Source organism: Lissotriton vulgaris, chromosome 3_2 (genome assembly GCF_964263255.1).
Source record: "Lissotriton vulgaris chromosome 3_2, aLisVul1.2, whole genome shotgun sequence".
Classification (NCBI taxonomy): Eukaryota; Metazoa; Chordata; class Amphibia; order Caudata; family Salamandridae; genus Lissotriton; species Lissotriton vulgaris.
Window position 1 is genome coordinate 195,939,659 of NC_141690.1, and position 19,520 is coordinate 195,959,178.

Consider the following 19,520-nt stretch of genomic DNA (forward strand, 5'->3'; position numbering starts at 1 on the left):
ACATCGACCGGTGATGGCCCGGTGACGGAGTTGTCAATCTCTACATCGTTGTCATAGGCGTCTTCTGTCTCGACGTCGAGGTATACTGCTGCCTCGACGCCAAAGGGGGTGTCTGGTGCCTCGACGCCGAAGACCTGTGAACTGCCCTCGGCGGAGATCTATGATTCTATGTCGAACGCCGGTGAGACGACGACAGAGTAACCTGCTTCGACGTCTGATGCCGGTGGGGAGGCGCCGACGGAGCTCTGTGCCTCGACGTCGATCGCCAGAGCTGAAAATCCAGGGTCCTGACTGAAGGAGCCGGAAAGAAACACTGACCTAGCTTTCACCCCTGAGGCATGATGGGAAGCTGGGGGTCATGGCTGCCTTAAAGGCACAGTGCCAGTTTGTTGAAAATGCTTTCATTTTCTATGGTTTTGGTTTACAATGCCGCCTGTAGGCTAACAATGTCTACTTTTTTTGCACTTTTTATGATATGAGTGTTTTTCTGCTCATTAAAAAACAGAGTTTAAGTGCTACTTGCCCTCAGATGTTTTTTATATGTTTGCAAATAATCTTTATATGGGTAATTTCCATTATTTAGCCGCCTATTGGGAGTTGCATTGGTATGAGAAAAAATGATATATGTACATACATATATGTAGAGCTGTGTACATGTGATTTCCATATATAATTTTAATATTATTTCCGGGGTCCCCGCACAAGGGTGGGAATATTCTGTGCTTATGACTTTGATGAGGATTCCCCTGAAAGGGAAGCCATCTACCTATTGGACAGCCAGGATACATTAACAGCCTTGTTGCCCGTTTTGTAAACTCAAGGCTATAACTTCAAACAAATCAATTTTGATGCATTGAGTACCATCTGCTTCAGTGCTGTCCTATCTGCCTCCAGCTGGTGGAGCAATATGGTGTTTCCACGTACAATAAGTGTATGCTTCTGTTAGCGGTGTATGGTCTTGAGTGTGGTTACTACCAACTCCCTCTACTTGTCTCAGCAATCGAAGTAGGCATTTACAGTCTGAATCATAGCCTTGCCAGCAAGCAAGAATTTTCAGACTAAATGTGCAATTTATATTTAGTCAGAAGTAGGTCTCAATTTACGACTGCCTGAAATTGACCAGACATCTTCTGTGCTTGCCCTTCCTCGTGACTCAATCTCAATTTAAACGGTGATTTGTTTGCCAATACTTTGGGAAGAATACAAGACACCTTAACCTGTAGAGAGCTCTCTAGCCAGCAAAAATAATTAAGGTTGGAGAAAAACGCAAAATACATATATGCCCTCTTGCTAGAATACAAAGTGTACCTACATCAGACAACCCAGGTGACATCAGCCCTGTTGAAAGCAAAGGATTTCAGTGGAACTCCCATTAGATGTAATGAATGCTTATTAGTGTAATGATCATGTGATGAAATAAAGTTAGACTTGGAACAATATTAGTATAGAATATGATTAATAATGTTTTAAAATGAAAGATTTTGTAAAAAGTACAATATTAATAAGAAGCTCAATGCTAACAATGATGGTAGGCACATTCCTACTAACCACATCAAAAAATGACTGAATTTCTAGTAACATCAGTCTACCCTTTTTTTGACCCATTTTTTCAGACTTGTCATTTCTTGTTTCAGTGTCCTTCCTTTAAATGCGCAGTTATTCTCTGTCTAGTTACAAAGATTTCTCCAATTTCAGGCCTATTTCTTTGTTCCCGTTTCTCTCCAAGATACATTAACCTATTGATTTGTCATCTTTCCATCTGACCATTATGCAGAGACCTCATTGCAAGACCTCTAACACTGTACTTGATGTTCGACAAACATTCTTCAATTTTCATCTTTCCTGACTATGGTTACTTTTGACATAATAATCCATGTATTCTCTATTTTGTTAACTATTTGGCTTAAGCTTGCATTTTTATTCTGACTCAGATCTATTTCTTGATTTGTGATCTTTGACTCCCACAATTGTATCTTGGCCTTCTTCTTTGTTCTTAAAGTCTAGAAGGCACTGCACTTTTTAAAACTATTTTGCTGAAAACTGAAATCCCTTTTCTTTCTGTCTGGTAAGTGACAGGGACACATGCAGTGCTATAAAACAATAAGTAATAATGATTGGAAAGCCATGTTCGACCCACAAATTCCCGAGTGAAAGAGCAAACATGGTAATGAACTTATACCAAACTTGTATTGAAATTCCCGAATAAAGACATCCAGTCCATAATGTAGAGTATCTTCAAAATATGTTTATATACTTACCTTTGGTCGGTCCCCAAGAAATCCACTGCAGTTTGGGGCACCACATCTGCAGACAGTTTTTTCATTGCCCAGACAGTCCAAATTGTAATTAAACGTAAGTTCCACTCCTAACAGGGGAAAACACATGCAGGCCTATTAGTTAAATTAGCTTTTATGAGTAACACATGTACACAGAACTGTTTTCTCTCCCATCTACAGTGTAACTAACAACCACTACACTGTAATTAATAAGGAAAATGCTACTTACCAGTATGCAACTGTTCTTGGCGGTAGAGCTGCAGAATCCTACATTCAGCAATAGATCGCCACCTGGTGTTGGGCTCGGATGATTGCAGGTTGTGGTTGTCTTCTTGGAAGAAGTCTTTTGTAGTCACGAGATAGGTGACTCCTCCCTGTGACAATACTGCGCATGGTCATCGACTCCATCCTCATATTGTTTTTCGCCATGGTGGGAAATGATCCAGTTAGTAGAATTAAAGAGAAAAGGATGTCCATGCGTGTGCATCTAAGTAAGATGAGTACTGGAACGGATACAAGTTCCGGGGAGGCGGGAGGGCATGTAGGATTCTGCAGCTCTACATGCCAAGAACAGATGCATACTGGTAAGTAGCATTTTCCGTTCGAGGCATATGAGCTGCAGATCCTACATTTAGCAACGATTGTGCAGCAGTGTCTTCCCTAGCGGTGGTCGCTTGTATCCGTTGCAGCATACTGAAAAAGTGTTTTAAGGACAGCTTGGCCTACTGCAGCTTGCTGCTTGGCTTGCACATCAACACAATAGTGTTTAGTGAATGTGTGTATTGTAGACCATGTTGCTGCCTGGCATATATCCTCTAATGGTATGTTTCCTAAGAAAGCCACAGAGGCTCCTAGTTTGTGAGTGGAGTGTGCTCTAGGAGGAACTGTTAGCCCGTTTATTAGTAAATCCAGCACTGGTATCAGGGCGGGTTTATCATGACGGGGTGTTTGGTACCAAACACCTTGGCGTACAGTGCAGCCACCATGTAGCTGGAAATCCTGTAATGATGAGAAACCAGCCCATGTACTCGTTATGACTTCCCTGTTCACTGGTGGTATTCAAGGGTGAACTTAAATATCACTGGGACACATCCACTCATGCAGATATGCCCACACATGGGTATAGTGCACCCTGCCTTATGGCTGTTAGGCCTGTTGTACTTATACCACTTGCAGTGCTGGGTAGGCATGGCACACCTAGTTAGCAGGAACCCAGTACACTTTCAGTCAAAGTGGCACCAGATACCAGTCAAAAAGTGGGAGTAACCATGTCAATAGAGGCACTTTCCTATACTGCTCTACTGAAGATGCCCCTTGATGACTTCAATTATATGATCAACTAGTCTCCTCCAGCACATTTGCTATGGTTGGGCAAGGCCCTAAACAGTTCGTAGCCATTCAATTTCCAAGTCTTATTAAACGAAACAATCTGCTAACCCCATATCGATCAGTGTTTCACAGTGGCTGTAACACTGTAGCAGCCATTCTCAAGACCATATAAATTAATTATTACTTTTTTTCTAAATCAGTGTGTGGCTTTCAATATGTTGAACATTGGAGGCTACTTGAAGTCCTGGAGTCAAGTATAAGCAGTGGGATGCTGGCTGGTTCTTCTCTTTTCTTCCCAACTGTAAACTGTTGGAATGGTTGGCCAGTTTCACCTTGACAACTATCCATTACATGTGTTGTGCCCCACGGCTTGATACTTACGCCTTTATTGTTCAACCTTAATACGGATCTGCTCAGAGTCTTGATAGCATGTACAGATGTCTGAAGATCTTGTTATGTTCAGGACATTGTTACTCTGCAAACGTGTTCATCAGTGCACCAGAACTTAATGTTGCCTAAGCTCCAAAAGCATAATTGAGGGGAAAGCCTGAATTAATTTCCTCAAATCTGAACCTACGTTAGATTTGTAATTATTCATGTCAAAACAGATCGAACAAGTAGCATTCAAAGTAGTGCATTGCACAGGATAAGACCAGTATACCTCAAGAAGAGCCTTCAATTCCACCAACCCACCAGACTCCTACACTCATTCTCACTCGCACGGGTGCACCCCCCCACCCAGGTAGCCTAGCCTTATCCTACATCGCACCGCCATCATGGGATGACCTCCTGACACACATCAGGACCACCTCCTCGCTTCTTGAATTCCTCTGAAGGCTGAAGACCAGGCTCCTAAACTAAGTCCCAGCAGATGGCCAACACACTAGCTCACACTAGCCAACACACTAGCTCACACTAGCCAACACACTAGCTCCAGCACCTGGATAATTCTTGGACCCTCCTGAGGCTCAGCCGGGAATAGACTCGCTCGTTATTTGCACTTTTTAAGATCTTGTTGTTTTTAAAATATACACTCACCTAGCTCTCCTTGCATACGAATCACGGTCTGCAAGCACTCCTACCCAGCTGATTTCAGCACTGAGAGGGAGATATAGTGGGATAATTACAGCAGCCATTACCCACGCTGAGACTAGGGACACGCCCACCTTGAGGCCACGCCCCCTGCTACCAGCATATATAGCGCGCTGAATCGCAAGCACGCCAGATAATTCTTGGACCCTCCTGATGCTCAGCCGGGAGTAGACTCGCTCGTTATTTGCACTTTTTAAAATCTTGTTTTTAAAATATACACTCACCTAGCTCTCCTTGCATACGAATCACGGTCTGCAAGCACTCCTACCCAGCTGATTTCAGCGCTGAGAGGGAGATATCGTGGGATAATTACAGCCGCCATTACCCACGCTGAGACTAGGGACACGCCCACCTTGAGGCCACGCCCCCTGCTACCAGCATATATAGCGCGCTGAATCGCAAGCACGCCAGATAATTCTTGGACCCTCCTGATGCTCAGCCGGGAGTAGACTCGCTCGTTATTTGCACTTTTTAAAATCTTGTTTTTAAAATATACACTCACCTAGCTCTCCTTGCATACGAATCACGGTCTGCAAGCACTCCTACCCAGCTGATTTCAGCGCTGAGAGGGAGATATCGTGGAATAATTACAGCCGCCATTACCCACGCTGAGACTAGGGACACACCCACCTTGAGGCCACGCCCCCTGCTACCAGCATATATAGCGCGCTGAATCGCAAGCACGCCAGATAATTCTTGGACCCTCCTGATGCTCAGCCGGGAGTAGACTCGCTCGTTATTTGCACTTTTTAAAATCTTGTTTTTAAAATATACACTCACCTAGCTCTCCTTGCATACGAATCACGGTCTGCAAGCACTCCTACCCAGCTGATTTCAGCGCTGAGAGGGAGATATCGTGGGATAATTACAGCCGCCATTACCCACGCTGAGACTAGGGACACGCCCACCTTGAGGCCACGCCCCCTGCTACCAGCATATATAGCGCGCTGAATCGCAAGCACGCCAGATAATTCTTGGACCCTCCTGAGGCTCAGCCGGGAGTAGACTCGCTCGTTATTTGCACTTTTTAAAATCTTGTTGTTTTTAAAATATACACTCACCTAGCTCTCCTTGCATACGAATCATGGTCTGCAAGCACTCCTACCCAGCTGATTTCAGCGCTGAGAGGGAGATATCGTGGGATAATTACAGCCGCCATTACCCACGCTGAGACTAGGGACACGCCCACCTTGAGGCCACACCCCCTTCCCCGGTCACATAAACATGTGCATCTACTGGAAGCGCAGCGGGCGCGACGACTGCGCGACGACTGCGCGCCGAAGGCGCGCTTAAGGCAAGCTCGTCTGCACTCGTCCGCGCCGAGTCCGAGCCTAGGTATTACAGTGCTGAAACCCTCCATAGCCTCAGGCCCCCCGCCTCCTTTTGCACCCGGCATTCCTATCGAGCAGACTGTTTGCCACAAGCCTGCCCTAGATGTAAGTCTCCCCTCAAACCTAAACCTGATGCTGAACTCACATACGATTTTCGAATGTTTTTATTGAATTGCCGTTCCCTGCCAAAACACAGTGCCGAAATTGCACTTTTAATCGAGGAACTTACGCCAGACATAATTTTCCTGACGGAAACTTGGCTCACCGATGAGTCCGACCCTGCGCTATTAGACGCCCTTCCCCCAGGCTTCCAAATTATTCGGCAAGACCAGCCTAAAGGGAGAGGAGGAGGCCTGGCAATCATTCATAAAGAACAGTTCAATTGCTGAGTCACCTCCGAAACCATCCCCGACTGCGGGAGCCTTGCTTTTAATATCGACTTCTCTCCTAACACTTGCTTCTCAGGTACTCTCATTTATCGCCCCCCTGGCCCGTCGAAGCAGTTCTAAGAGTGCCTACCTTCGAGTGTGGCTGAACGCGTCAGTACCTCTTCCAATTTTACTTTGCTAGGTGATTTTAATCTTCACTTTGATTCTTCATCAGATCACACAGCTTCTACCCTGACAGACGATCTAGCAGCACTGCAACTAACCCAATATGTGAGGACTCCCACACATATTAAGGGCCACTTGCTGGACCCCGTATTCAGCAACTGTGCAGACCTGGTAGCCGGTCCGCCAATTCCATTACCCTGGACAGATCACTCACTGGTTCCCATCAGCTGGACATCGTCTAGAGCCCCGCCGACTGGACCCACAACTAGGTTTATGAGACCTTGGTACCGTCTCTCAGTTGACGACTGGTCTATCAAACTTGCCAGTAATCAACCCCTCGATAACGAGGACCCGGGGTTAGCCAACCAGGCTTACGTTGACTGGATTACACAAACCCTCGACGCCATACTCCCAAAAAGAAAAATCACGCTAAAGCGCCCCCACAAAACTGCTCCCTGGTATACGGAGGCTCTCAGAGACAAGAAACGCCAGTGCAGGAAATCGGAAAGACGATAGCGATCAGATTACTTGGTAGATAACAAAACTCTTTACCGAGAATCACTAAGCGAATACAAAGCACAGGTCAAATCTGCTCAGGCCACATACTTCTCCAACAGAATTCTTCTTGCCAAGTCTAAACCAAAAGAAATTTTTCAAATCGTCAAAAAATTAACAAAACCTCCCCCCAGCTTGCATGTCACAAAATCTGCCACCCATTCTAATAATGTCGCTGAGTTCTTCCATCAAAAAGTGAACACTATCTACTCAGCTTTTCCCCCTAGGGACATCACTTCCCCACCCCAACTCAATCAAGTCACAGCTCACACCCCACCCCATCAGCCTCAACCCATCCTGACTCATTCCCCCCCCCAGACCTGGCAACCCTTGAATCCGTAGCGCGGAAAGTAAAATCCGGAACCCCTGACGACCCTGCCCCACCTCACATCATAATGACAGCCTCCCAGATCATTCTGCCCACTACCAGGGATGTATTAAATACATCCATCATCTCCGGTACTGTTCCGACGGTCTGGAAGCAGGCCATGGTCAGATCACTATTGAAGAAACAGCTTAGACCCGACTGACCTTGGTAATTATCGACCAATCTCCCTGCTCCCATGGGTGAGCAAGATCCTAGAAAAATATATAAATCTCCAACTAGTAAACTTCCTAGAAGCTCACCATTTACTAGACCCCACCTAGACGGGTTTTAGACCTAAACACGGGACTGAGACCACCCTCCTCATGGTCACTGAGGAATCCAGAAAAATCCTGGATCAAGGAGGATCAGTGGCAGTGATCCTCCTTGACCTCAGCGCGGCATTTGACACGGTCAGCCGCGACACCTTGCTGCACCGTATGTCTAACGCCGGGATCAAGGGCAAAGCCTGGCTGTAGTTTAAGTCCTTTTTAGAGGACAGATCATTTCGGGTCTTTGAAGGTGAGTCCGTGTCCGCCAGCAGACCTTTAAAGTGCGGAGTCCCCCAGGGCTCCTCTCTAAGCCCCGCACTCTTCAACATGTATATGAGGCAACTGGCCGAGGTCGTCCGCCCTTTCGGGGTCAAGATCATCTCTTATGCGGACGACACGCAACTGGTGGTCTCACTGGCGCAGGAGACCAACACGCCTGCGTCAGGTGGGCTTAGAGAATGCCTAGCAGAAGTGAAGAGTTGGATGTCCTCTTCATCCCTAAAATTGAATGGGGACAAAACGGAGCTGATGCTCCTAGGTCCCCCCGACCTTTGCCTCTCCAACTCTCTGTGGCCCCCCCTGTCTAGGCCCCCCTCCAACCCCGAAAAATAACATCAAGAGCCTCGGGGTTTGGCTGGACAGATTCCTGTCATTCAAAGTCCAGGCCACAAAAATCTCTGCCACTTGCTTTGGCGGCCTCATGAGGATGCTAAAGAAAATCTTCCCTCTCCTTCCCATGGAAGCCAAACAGGTGGCTATACAGGGGCTAATACAGGCACGCCTAGACTTCAACAACGTGCTCTACCTTGGTGCCCCGGAGTACACTCTTCGCAGACTCCAAACAGTGCAGAACTGTGCGGCCCGCATACTGCTCGAGCTCCCTCGTAGACAATCAGTGAAGGCTGGACTGGTCAGCCTTCACTGGCTGCCAGTGCGCCAGAGAATTCTGTTCAAGGCCATGTGTATTGCCCATCAGGCCTTCTGGGACACAGGCCCCACTATTACCCGTGACTTAAGTCACCCACTACCTTCCCAGTAGAAACCTCCGCTCCAGCCAGACCTTTCTGGCTATGGCCCCAAGGATAAAGAGGACCAGAACTGGTGGAGGACGTTCACCTACAATGCATCCAGGACTTGGAACACTCTTCCTCTGCATCTTAGAGCGAATTCCAACCTCTCTGTGTTTCGCAAACAGCTAAAAACCTTCCTCTTTAACATGCCTCAATAACTTCAGCTAGCTTCTACTGTAGGTTCCTAGGTTATCTTAGCGCTTGGATGCCTCCGGGCAGCAATTCACGCTCTATAAATTCACATCCTATTCCTATTCCTTTGGGTGATAAGATGCACTCTACAAATCCAAATGAACAAGTTACTTACCTTCGGTAACGATATATCTGTAAGAAACATTAGTTAGTGTTAGATTCCTTACCTTAGAATATCCCCAGGCGTCAGTCTGGATCCGGAAACTTTTGCGTAGCAGTACCCCTGCGCGTCGGTAGGCGTCGTCTGCAGGCGTCCCCTGCGGCTCCGCGTCCGTCGTCGGCGTCGTGCGCCGTGATGACGTCGCTGGAGTACATAGACGCCGCCTCCGCGCGCTGACGTCAGTTCTTTGCACACAGCTTTTCCCGCCAGGAGACGCAGAGCCATGAGAGAACCAACACTGGTGCCATGTACAAACTAGGGCCCTGAAAGGGATGACCTTAACCCTAGGTATCAGTTCGCAGAACGGGGAGGATGGGTGGGTTCGGTAAGGAATCTAACACTAACTAATGTTTCTTACAGATATATCGTTACCGAAGGTAAGTAACTTGTTCATCTGAAAGAAACACGTTAGTGTTAGATTCCTTACCTTAGAATACATACCCCAGCAATACCAACCCCGGTGGTGGGTCTGCGAACCAATACAAAACTACACCAGAAAGTCCTGGAGGACAGAACGGCCAAAGAAGCCATCCCTCCGGACTTGACTGTCCAGGCAGTAGTGCCTCGCAAAGGTGTGCAGCGAGGCCCACGTAGCCGCTTGGCAAATGTCCTGCAAGGGGACTCCCCGGCCCAGGGCAGTAGTAGCCGCCGTGGCCCGAGTGGAATGGGCCCTCAGCCCAACAGGAGGCTCCTTCCGAGCCAAAGAGTAGCACGCTTTGATGCAGAGGACGACCCATCGAGAGATGGTTCGCTTACAAACCGCCCGTCCCTTCTTCGCACCCACGTAGCCAACAAACAGTTGGTCATCCACCCGGAACTGGCGTGTGCGATCCATGTAGAATGAAAGCGCACGTTTTGGGTCCAGACGGTGGAGCCGCTCTTCATCCTTTGAAGGATGCGGAGGCGGGAAGAAGGAAGGGAGGGTGATGGACTGCCCGATGTGAAAGGCCGAAACAACCTTGGGCAGGAAAGAAGGTCTAGTCCTCAGAACCACCTTGTCAGGATGAATGGACAGGAAAGGAGGTTGGACAGAAAGAGCCTGGAGCTCACTCACTCTCCTGGCAGAGGTGATGGCAACCAGGAAAGCCGTCTTTAAAGTCAGGAGACGGAGAGGACAAGAATGAAGGGGCTCAAAGGGAGCACACATCAGGAAGGTCAGAACCAGGTTCAAATCCCACTGAGGCATCACAAACGGAACAGGTGGAAACATGTGAGTGATGCCTTTTAAGAACCGAGTTACAATCGGGGATTTGAACAAAGAAGGCTGATCAGGAAGCCTCAAAAAGGCTGAAAGGGCAGAAAGGTAGCCCTTGATAGTGCCCAGAGCAGAGCCCTGCTGGGCAAGAGAAAGAAGAAACAGAAGAACCTCCGAAAGAGGGGCAGAGAGAGGATCCACAGCCTTTGCTGTGCACCATGCCACAAATCTGTTCCACCGACAGGCGTATACAGACTTAGTGGAGGGACGCCTGGCTGCCAGAATAACATCACAGACCTCAGGAGGCAAGTCAAATGGCCTCAACTGCCGCCGCTCAATCTCCAAGCATGGAGGTGGAGACTGGACAGGTTCGGGTGGAGGACCGTCCCCTGCTGCTGCGACAGAAGGTCCTCCTGAAGAGGCAGGCGGATCGGGGGACCGACTGACATGCTGAGTAGCTCGGGATACCAGTACCTTCGAGCCCAGTCCGGAGCCACAAGGATAACTTGGGCCCGGTCGCGCCTGATCTTCTTCAGCACTCTGGGCAGAAGTGGTATAGGCGGAAAGGCGTATAACAGACCGCAACTCCACTCGCGCCGAAAGGCGTCGCCGTGCGAGTGCCGTCTTGGAAACTCCAACGCGCAGAACTGATGACATTGCGCGTTCTCTTCTGTGGCGAATAGATCTAACCAAGGCTCTCCCCATTGCCGAAAGATGCCTTGCGCCACGTCCGAGTTCAGACGCCATTCGTGATCCATCGAGCACCGACGGCTGAGTTCGTCCGCCCTGGCGTTCAGAGAACCTGCCAGGTGTTGAACCGTCAGAGTCACGCCCTGACGTTCCAGCCATTGCCAGAGGCGCAGAGCCTCCTGGCAAAGGGTCCACGACCCCACTCCGCCCTGTTTGTTGCAGTACCACATGGCGGTGGTGTTGTCGGTGAACACCTGCACTACACTCCCGTTGACAAAGGGGAGGAATGCCTTCAGTGCCAGACGAATCGCCCGCAGCTCCAACAGATTGATATGGAGCCGGGACTCCGCCGGAGACCAGATGCCTCTGATCTCTGCCTCTCCCAAGTGGCCACCCCAGCCCAGGAGGGACGCGTCCGTCACGACAACGTGCTCCGGATGGGGAAGGGAGAGGGACTTGCCCCTGACCCAATCGCGGTCCGTAAGCCACCACTGCAGTTGTCTCGCAGTGCCCTCCGAGATCAAGACGTGGTCGGACAAGTTGCCCTGATGCTGGGCCCACTGAAACTTCAGGTCCCACTGCAGAGCCCGCATCCGCCACCTGGCGTGATGCACCAGAAGGATGCAGGAAGCCATCAGTCCCAGCAGCCGCAGCGTCAACCTGACCGAGACTCGGGACAGCGGCTGAAAGATGGGAATCAAAGCCTGAATATCCAGAACCCGCCGTTCCGGAGGATAAACCCGAAACTGCGCCGAGTCCAGAACCGCTCCGATGAAAAGGAGCTTTTGAGAGGGACACAGGTGTGATTTCGGCACGTTGATGGAGAACCCCAGGTCGTGCAAGAGGTCTGCCGTCATCTGAAGGTGGTGGACGACTGTCTGGGGCGAGCCCGCCTTCAACAACCAGTCGTCTAGGTAGGGGAAGACTGAAACCCCTAACCTGCGCAGATGGGCTGCGACCACCGCCATCACCTTTGTGAACACCCGTGGGGCGCTGGTAAGGCCGAAGGGGAGCACGATAAACTGAAAGTGCTCCTGGCCTACCGTGAACCGCAGGTAACGCCGGTGGGCCGGCAGGACGGGGATGTGAAAATAGGCGTCCTGCAAGTCCAACGCTACCATCCAGTCTTGCGGGTCTAGAGCAGCCAAGACCTGAGCTAACGTCAACATCTTGAACTTCTCCTTCCGGAGGAAGCCGTTGACGTTCCTTAGATCCAAGATAGGACGTAGGCCCCCCTTGTCCTTCTTGGGCACCAGAAAGTAGTGGGAATAACAACCACGCCCTACTTCTGGCCCAGGAACGCGCTCGATGGCCCCCTTGGCCAAGAGGGCCGTAACTTCCTCCTGCAGAAGTGTCAAGTGGTCCCCCGACACACGGTGGTTCTGCGGTGGCATGGCTGGAGGAGAGGTCTCGAAGGGGAGGGAGTAGCCCCTTCGGACAATTTGCAGCACCCACCTGTCCGAAGTGATTGTGCGCCAGTGAGCGTGGTGATGGCGAACCCTGCCACCCACTGGCGTCACATGGGGCCGAAAGCACGGACTAGGAGGATTTTGGGGTAGATGCTGCGGGGGAGGGTGTGGTCTGACCCCGCCGTTGTCCCCGACCGCCACCACGGCGGTTTCCACGGCCGCCACCGCGTTGAAAGGATTGTTGCGGCGCGTGGCTGGCAGCACGTGTGGGGGCGCCCCTTCCTTGGCCACGAAAGGGGCGAAACGAACCCGGTTGCTGACGCTGGGTCGAGAGACCCAAGGACTTGGCCGTGACCCTGGAGTCCTTGAAGCGTTCCAGCGCGTGGTCCGCTTTGTCACCGAACAGGTGACAGCCATCAAACGGCATGTCCATCAGTGTATTCTGGACATCAGCCGAAAAATTGGCGGATCTCAGCCAGGCGTGGCGACGAATCGCCACCGTCGTAGACATAGCTCTGCCCAGCGAGTCGGTCGTATCAAGACCACACCGAATTGAATATTTCGCTGCATCTCGGCCCTCAGCCACAGCCTGACCGAGTTTTGCCCGCACCTCCATGGGGCATTCTGGCAGCAGCTCCGCGACCGTATCCCACACAGAGTGGGTGTAGCGGCCCAAGAGGCAGGCGGTGTTGCAAGACCGCAGGCCCAAACTAATGGACGAGAAGACCTTTTTGCCAAACTGGTCATACCTCTAGGATTCCCGGTCGGGCGGGGCCGACGGGAATGCGGACTGGGAGGTCGAGGCCTGGATCACCAGACTCTCAGGAGTGGGGTGGGTAGACAGGTACTTGGGGTCGTCCGGACAAGGACGGTGGCGCCTGGCCACGTTCCGATCAACAGGCGCACCTGAAGCGGGCCTGGACCACGTGCCCAACAGAACGTCAGACAAGGCTTCATTAAACGGCAGCAGTGGCTCCAGTGGGCATGACTGCGGTTTGAAGACCTCGGTGAGGATGTTAGGCCTCACGGCCGCGACGGGGAGCTCAAGGTTTAAGGCCTTGGCAGCCCTCATCAGCACCACAGAATAGGCAGCTCCCTCCACCGATGCCACGGAAGGAGGAGAGATCAAACCAGGGTTAGGAGAGTCGTCCAAACCACTGGCATCCCCCAAGTCACCTGTCCAGTCCGGGTCATACTGGCACTCGCGAGCCAGAGGGTCCTCGGACCCCTCCCAACCTTCACCGTACTCCTCATCCTCTCCGTATTCGGAGTCAATGATGAAGACCGGCTCCTCGGGGTTCATGGGCCCCATCGGCGCCGGGACCGGCGTCGAGCGACGCCCGTCCGGCGCCGCGTCCGGCGTCGGAGAAGGTAAGGGGACGGCGCCGCGCGGAGCCGGCGCCGGAACCCCACCGCCGGCCGGAACCGGCAGTGGAGAACCGGCGCCGCGCGGGGGCGGCGTCGGGGGTAACCCCGATGGCAACGGCGCCGGGGAGGCCGGAAGACCAGCCGGCGCCGATCCCGAAGGCCCCTGCGGCGCCGGGGTCGGAGCCGTCGGCGGCGCCGGGGCCGGAGCACCCGACGGCGCCGAGGCAGGGGCACCCGAACCGCCAGGGCCCCCAGACGGCAGCACTGGGCCCGAAGGCACCGTAGGCCCCGTCGGAGAAGCGAGCGCCCTCATGGCCATGAGGAACGCCTCGATCTCCTCAGGCGTCGCGCCATGCCCAGGGACCGGAGGGTATGAGGCAGGCCGCGCCGGCGACTCTCGCGGAGCCGCGGGGTTGGGGTCACCCGAGCCCCCGGCCGCATCGCGCGAGCGTCGGGGGGAGTCGGGGGTACGATGACGACGCCCCGACTTCCTGTGCTTCCTACCTGACGAGCCTGACGAGTGGTGTCGACTTCCGGAGCGCCCGGCGCGGCTCCGCGACCGCTCCCTCAAACGCTCTCTCGACCTCCGGCCGGACCGGGACCGCTCCCGGTCCCGACGTGGGGCCGACACCCGGAGCTCCAGTAGCTTGCGGGACCGCTCCCGCCTAGCCTTGTTGGTAAGGGCCCGGCAGTCGACGCAGGAGTCCACGTCGTGGTCGGGGCCCAGACACCGGAGGCAGAGGCGGTGATGGTCTGTGACCACGTCGTGGTCGGGGCCCAGACACCGGAGGCAGAGGCGGTGATGGTCTGTGACCGACATCGTGCGCTCACAGTCATCGCAATTCTTAAACCCAGGCATCCTATCAGGCACAATAGAGAAAAAACAATCGAAAAACTTGGTCAAAGACCGGAGTACTGCTCTTCAGATCTGCGTCCACTGGCGCGGAAAAAAGAAGAACTGACGTCAGCGCGCGGAGGCGGCGTCTATGTACTCCAGCGACGTCATCACGGCGCACGACGCCGACGACGGACGCGGAGCCGCAGGGGACGCCTGCAGACGACGCCTACCGACGCGCAGGGGTACTGCTACGCAAAAGTTTCCGGATCCAGACTGACGCCTGGGGATATTCTAAGGTAAGGAATCTAACACTAACGTGTTTCTTTCAGATAACATAACCAAGAAATTAAATCCTTTTTTCTTCCTAATGATTTCTGCTACATCTTCCCTGTTGCTCAGGTTCTCGCTACTTGACTAGGGAAATGCCATGGTTATGGTTGGTTCAGCTTCCTCCCTCACCCCCACCAAAACTGTGCTCTACTCCACTGCTAGGGTAATTTGTGTTCCGAAAAAAAGACTATTATTCCTGTAATGAGAGAACTGCATGGACTACTTCTTGAAGCTGGGATCGACAGATGCTATTGTGCGATATATCGGTAGACCTACATTTACAGTGACCTGGATACCTTCTTAACTCGCTCAAACTATCCGTAGAAGAATACATCTTACAAAAGGGCAAATCCTAGCTTTGAAAAAGCGCAAATATAAAACTCAAACAAGTGGTGCAGCAGCACACTGGAATTCATTTTCAATAAACTGGAGTCCTGCAGAATCATTATTGCAGTTTCAGGTACAAATGAAAACATACTTGATGCTATTTCTTGAAAAGATGTCCCCCCCTCCCAATGCCTGGACAGTCTCCCTCTCTTTGATCCTGCACCTCACCCTCCTCCACTTCCTGGCTCTCTGTGCGCTTCTTAGCTGTTCCTCCCTCAGTTCTATACTTTTTTTGGGCACTCTGTTTTCCTTCCATTGTACTATTTTCCGGATTTGCTCAAGAATGGCTTGATGTCTGGTTAAATGATAGTATGTAATGCTGTCATGCATCGCTGGTTGTGCAAAAGAGTTGCACTCGGGTAACTTGTAGGTGATTGCACTTTTGAAAAAATTCAAAATAAACAATGATGTGGTTTTGTTTAGTTCCAATTTGTAAATCGAACAATTGCGACATGCCAAGAAGCTTCGTGGTTTTCTTGCAGTGTTCTTAAACTCAAACGGTTAGGAATAACAATGACATTCATGCAGTGGCTGTTGATTAAGTCAATGACATTATAAACATCGAAAAGGTGGAGGAAGTGTCTTTAGCCAGACATATTAAAAAGTTAATCATGCTGCACACAAAATACATCGCCTAAGTGTTAGGTTTAAGGAACTGGAGTAATATGGCGTAAGCAAAGTCGTATTTTATAATGAACATTCAGCTTAGCTAACAAATTCTGGTAAAGTTATCCAGCGAGGGCAAGGCATTTGAATTGCTCCTGTGCCCAAGGACATCTCCATTCCAATGCAGCTGAAATAATTCACAACCTACATTATGAAACTTTTTTATATTAATTACATCAGAAAAGTTTCTTCATGTGAATTTAAAAAAAGTTTATTTTAATTTCAGCTCAGAAAAAACAACAGCTGTAGTAATAAAGTAAGATATAACTAAGTGAAATGTCTGCACGTACAAATACAAGGTCCAGCACCCTGCCTTACCGGCTGGAATATCACACAGCGCGAACAGTCCCACGCGAGTGTTTCCATTAACTGTCCATTTCTGGGTTTCGCAGTTAGGCTGGCAGCTGTGATTCATGAAACGAGAATAATTCCCTTTGGGACCAGCATCAATTATACGATCCTGAAACAGCAAACATTGAGTCAGTGAAGAAAAGGCACTCATGACAGATGAACTGGAAATTGAGAGCCAGCTGCAATGAAACTAACCATGTACTATGAAAGTACAATGTCACCAGCTCAGATGGAAGAATTAGTCAAGAGGGGATAGGTCCATCACATACTTTGGTTATTTATATTTTAAAATGTTTATTGCAAGCTTATGCTATAAAACTTTTAAAAGCATGGAGAGGCTAAAAGGTAGCAGACATATGCATACAATAAAATTGAAATTAAAAACAAATGATTCTTTAAGATTTTAATGCAACAGTATAGACGCCACATAGCAGTAAAGTGTACTTATAACCGCTATCGCAATAATGTAGTTTTATGCAGGAAAAATATACTATTATCTTAGAATTACTGTAACTGGAAACAGCTCCAAACTCACAGATGGCTAAAAATAATTAAAAAAAAAAAATTAAAAAAAAAGGAGCAATGGAAAGAAAAAGGCAATGGCAAAATATTGTACTACCATTGACACACACTCCTCTTCAATTGGATGTTTACATGTGTTGAAGCAAAATTACAACACTTATTGTGCAAGACAGCCACTGCTTCATGCTATGGTGGGCAAAAGCAAATGTGATCGCACTGGACTAGAACAGTGGATAATGAGGGCTGATCCAAAGTGCTGTGATGGGTGATTTAATATGCAAGTATTGTTTATTTGTAATTTTTTTTATTATAGGAGGCTGGGGAAAAAAAGCTAAATCTGTCTTTTGACCAGACGTAAAGTTATGTGGATAGAACAGCGGCGTAAGCTGAATACTTTTAAAAATAAGGAGAAACACCACTTGCCCACTATATGCAGCTTTTCCCCTTAGCTACATTCTTCATGTTATGGCAGGATCCCTTTTTAAGTGAGACAGGTAAGATGACAAAATACGCCCTCAAGATCCCACATAATGCAGCAACGTAAAATTGCAAATCCTCAGCTGAGGTGCCCTTTGGCATGACCTAAGGACTACTGTGGGTTTGCACATTGTTTTCCTTGCTGCCAACTATATGATGCACCAGGGCACAATTCTTTAGTGGCCAAAAACCTTTGATCATTTATTGCAAGCGCATTATACATGCTGCTGGTCTTTGCAGCACACATGAAGATCTCTTTACAAAAGTGCGTTGGGCATACTTTATGTATTATGATAATGTACGTTTAGTTCACAAAATGGACTTTAGCCTAGCAGTATCCCACATGGACTATTACAAGTAAGAAATCCCATGACGTTATTTTGACACTAGATCACGGATCACTACGTTGCTTTGTCATGGCATCCTGAGGAACAATATCGGGTTTGAGGCGCTCCTCCAATGACGTAACAAGCTCGGGTCATACAGAAAAATGATCTGGCTTGGCAGGCCTTTGTCTGCCTGCCCACATCAACAGGTATGCAGATGATCACACTCCTCAAAGGCAAGCCTTTAAGCATCAATTCCTATTAGCAAAGACTTTGTAGAAAAGGAATTATAAAATAGGTTGCCTATTTTTATATATATTTTTTTTACTTTCTGCTCATTTTTATTGAACAATTCTAGTAACATTTTCTACAATTATTTTACATTTATTCTGTTCTAGGCTGGATTTAAGTCTTAAAAAATACTATTCAAATTTCTTGAGTTGTCTCGTTTGAGTTAAGGGGTGAGGAGAACCTACTAAAAAGTCTATCTTTGTAGCAGGTAATGTTTTCATATTTATTAAGTGGATTTTGTCAGGATACATTTTGTAGAGATTCCTGGGACTGTTTCTTCCCTCCAAATTGTAGGTTGGTGTGACTGTCGTCCCGTTTACGGGTTAAGGGAAACCTACCAAGAGTAGCTTGGTATGGGCCAGGAGGACTTGCTAAGACATTTGAAAGCTTAAGAACTTACATGCAAAGTACAGCAGGCAGATAGTATCTGGCACTCGAAATACAAAGAGAAAAATAAAATAATATCCGGCCAAAATAATTTCTGAGGCTAACAATCCAAATAAAGAATTGATTAGTTTACTTTCTGACTTTAACATATTATCAACCACTCAATCGAAACCTCTTCTCGATTGGCCACCTTTAAGATGGTGTCCATGCCACGTTTGCTTTACCGACTGCAGAAACACCCATACCTCATTTCACCTCAGTGGTTTTGCAAGGTCAATGCAGTCTTGGGTTAGTTCTGATGGGGGGGGGGGGGGGGGGGGGGAGGCGCAAGTTGGGCATCCACAGTGGCATTGCAGACTTGCTTTTAATCAACATATTACGGGGGAATGGCAACATCAGATGTCCATTCATACTATATAGCCTCACACTTGCTAGTACTGAATGAATGGTGGTACAGGGACAGGTCTGATCCTGCATATGCGGTGGAACGACAATGCACCCGGGTCTCTACCCTACATACTATCCTATATCCTGCTCCCCTGTTAACTCCTTACCGTCTGCCACAATAGTAGTATTCCAGGTTTGGAAACAGGCCTTGTGTGGGATGGGGTGATGGGGCAGATTAACGGGGGGAACCCCACTATGGTCTAATGGGCAACTGCCGCAATTAGCAGCACTGTTGGGTTTTCGAGGTTGGGATAATATAGGGAGCTCCGTCCTGGGAATGTGATGTGCGGTACAGTTCTGAAGTCTTTCCAGGACCTCCAACAAAAATATCAGATGCCGAAGACCCAATTCTACAGGTACCTCCAATTTAGGAATGCCTGGAGGCCCTTCCCGAATTCAGTCCCATTGTAGCCAAAGTTTTCATGGGAGACTTAAAAGGTCATAAAATCTCCAAAATGTATCAGTCCTTGGTGACAAATAGTCCAACCACATTAGACAAACAGAGTGACATGGGAGGAGGACTTCGGCCCACTGGATGGAGATGATTGGACGGAGGCACTGGCCTCACCGCGGCAGGCAGCGATCGCAATGCGACTTCCCCCAATTCAATTTAAATACCCAAATCAGGTATACTATACCAG

The 19,520-nt window shown here is 49.3% G+C and overlaps 1 protein-coding gene across 1 annotated transcript in view; it reads right to left on the reverse strand.

Moving 5' to 3' along the window:
- The window catches only part of NSD2 (nuclear receptor binding SET domain protein 2), a 1,128,833-nt gene that overhangs the window by 83,212 nt on the left and 1,026,101 nt on the right, over positions 1-19,520 (reverse strand). Inside the window, exons 20-21 of the mRNA XM_086964209.1 lie at positions 16,397-16,538; positions 2,259-2,365 (exon numbers count right to left, since the gene is read on the reverse strand). Coding sequence (XP_086820335.1) covers positions 2,259-2,365; positions 16,397-16,538 — 249 coding nt within the window. The remainder of the gene's footprint in view (positions 1-2,258; positions 2,366-16,396; positions 16,539-19,520) is intronic.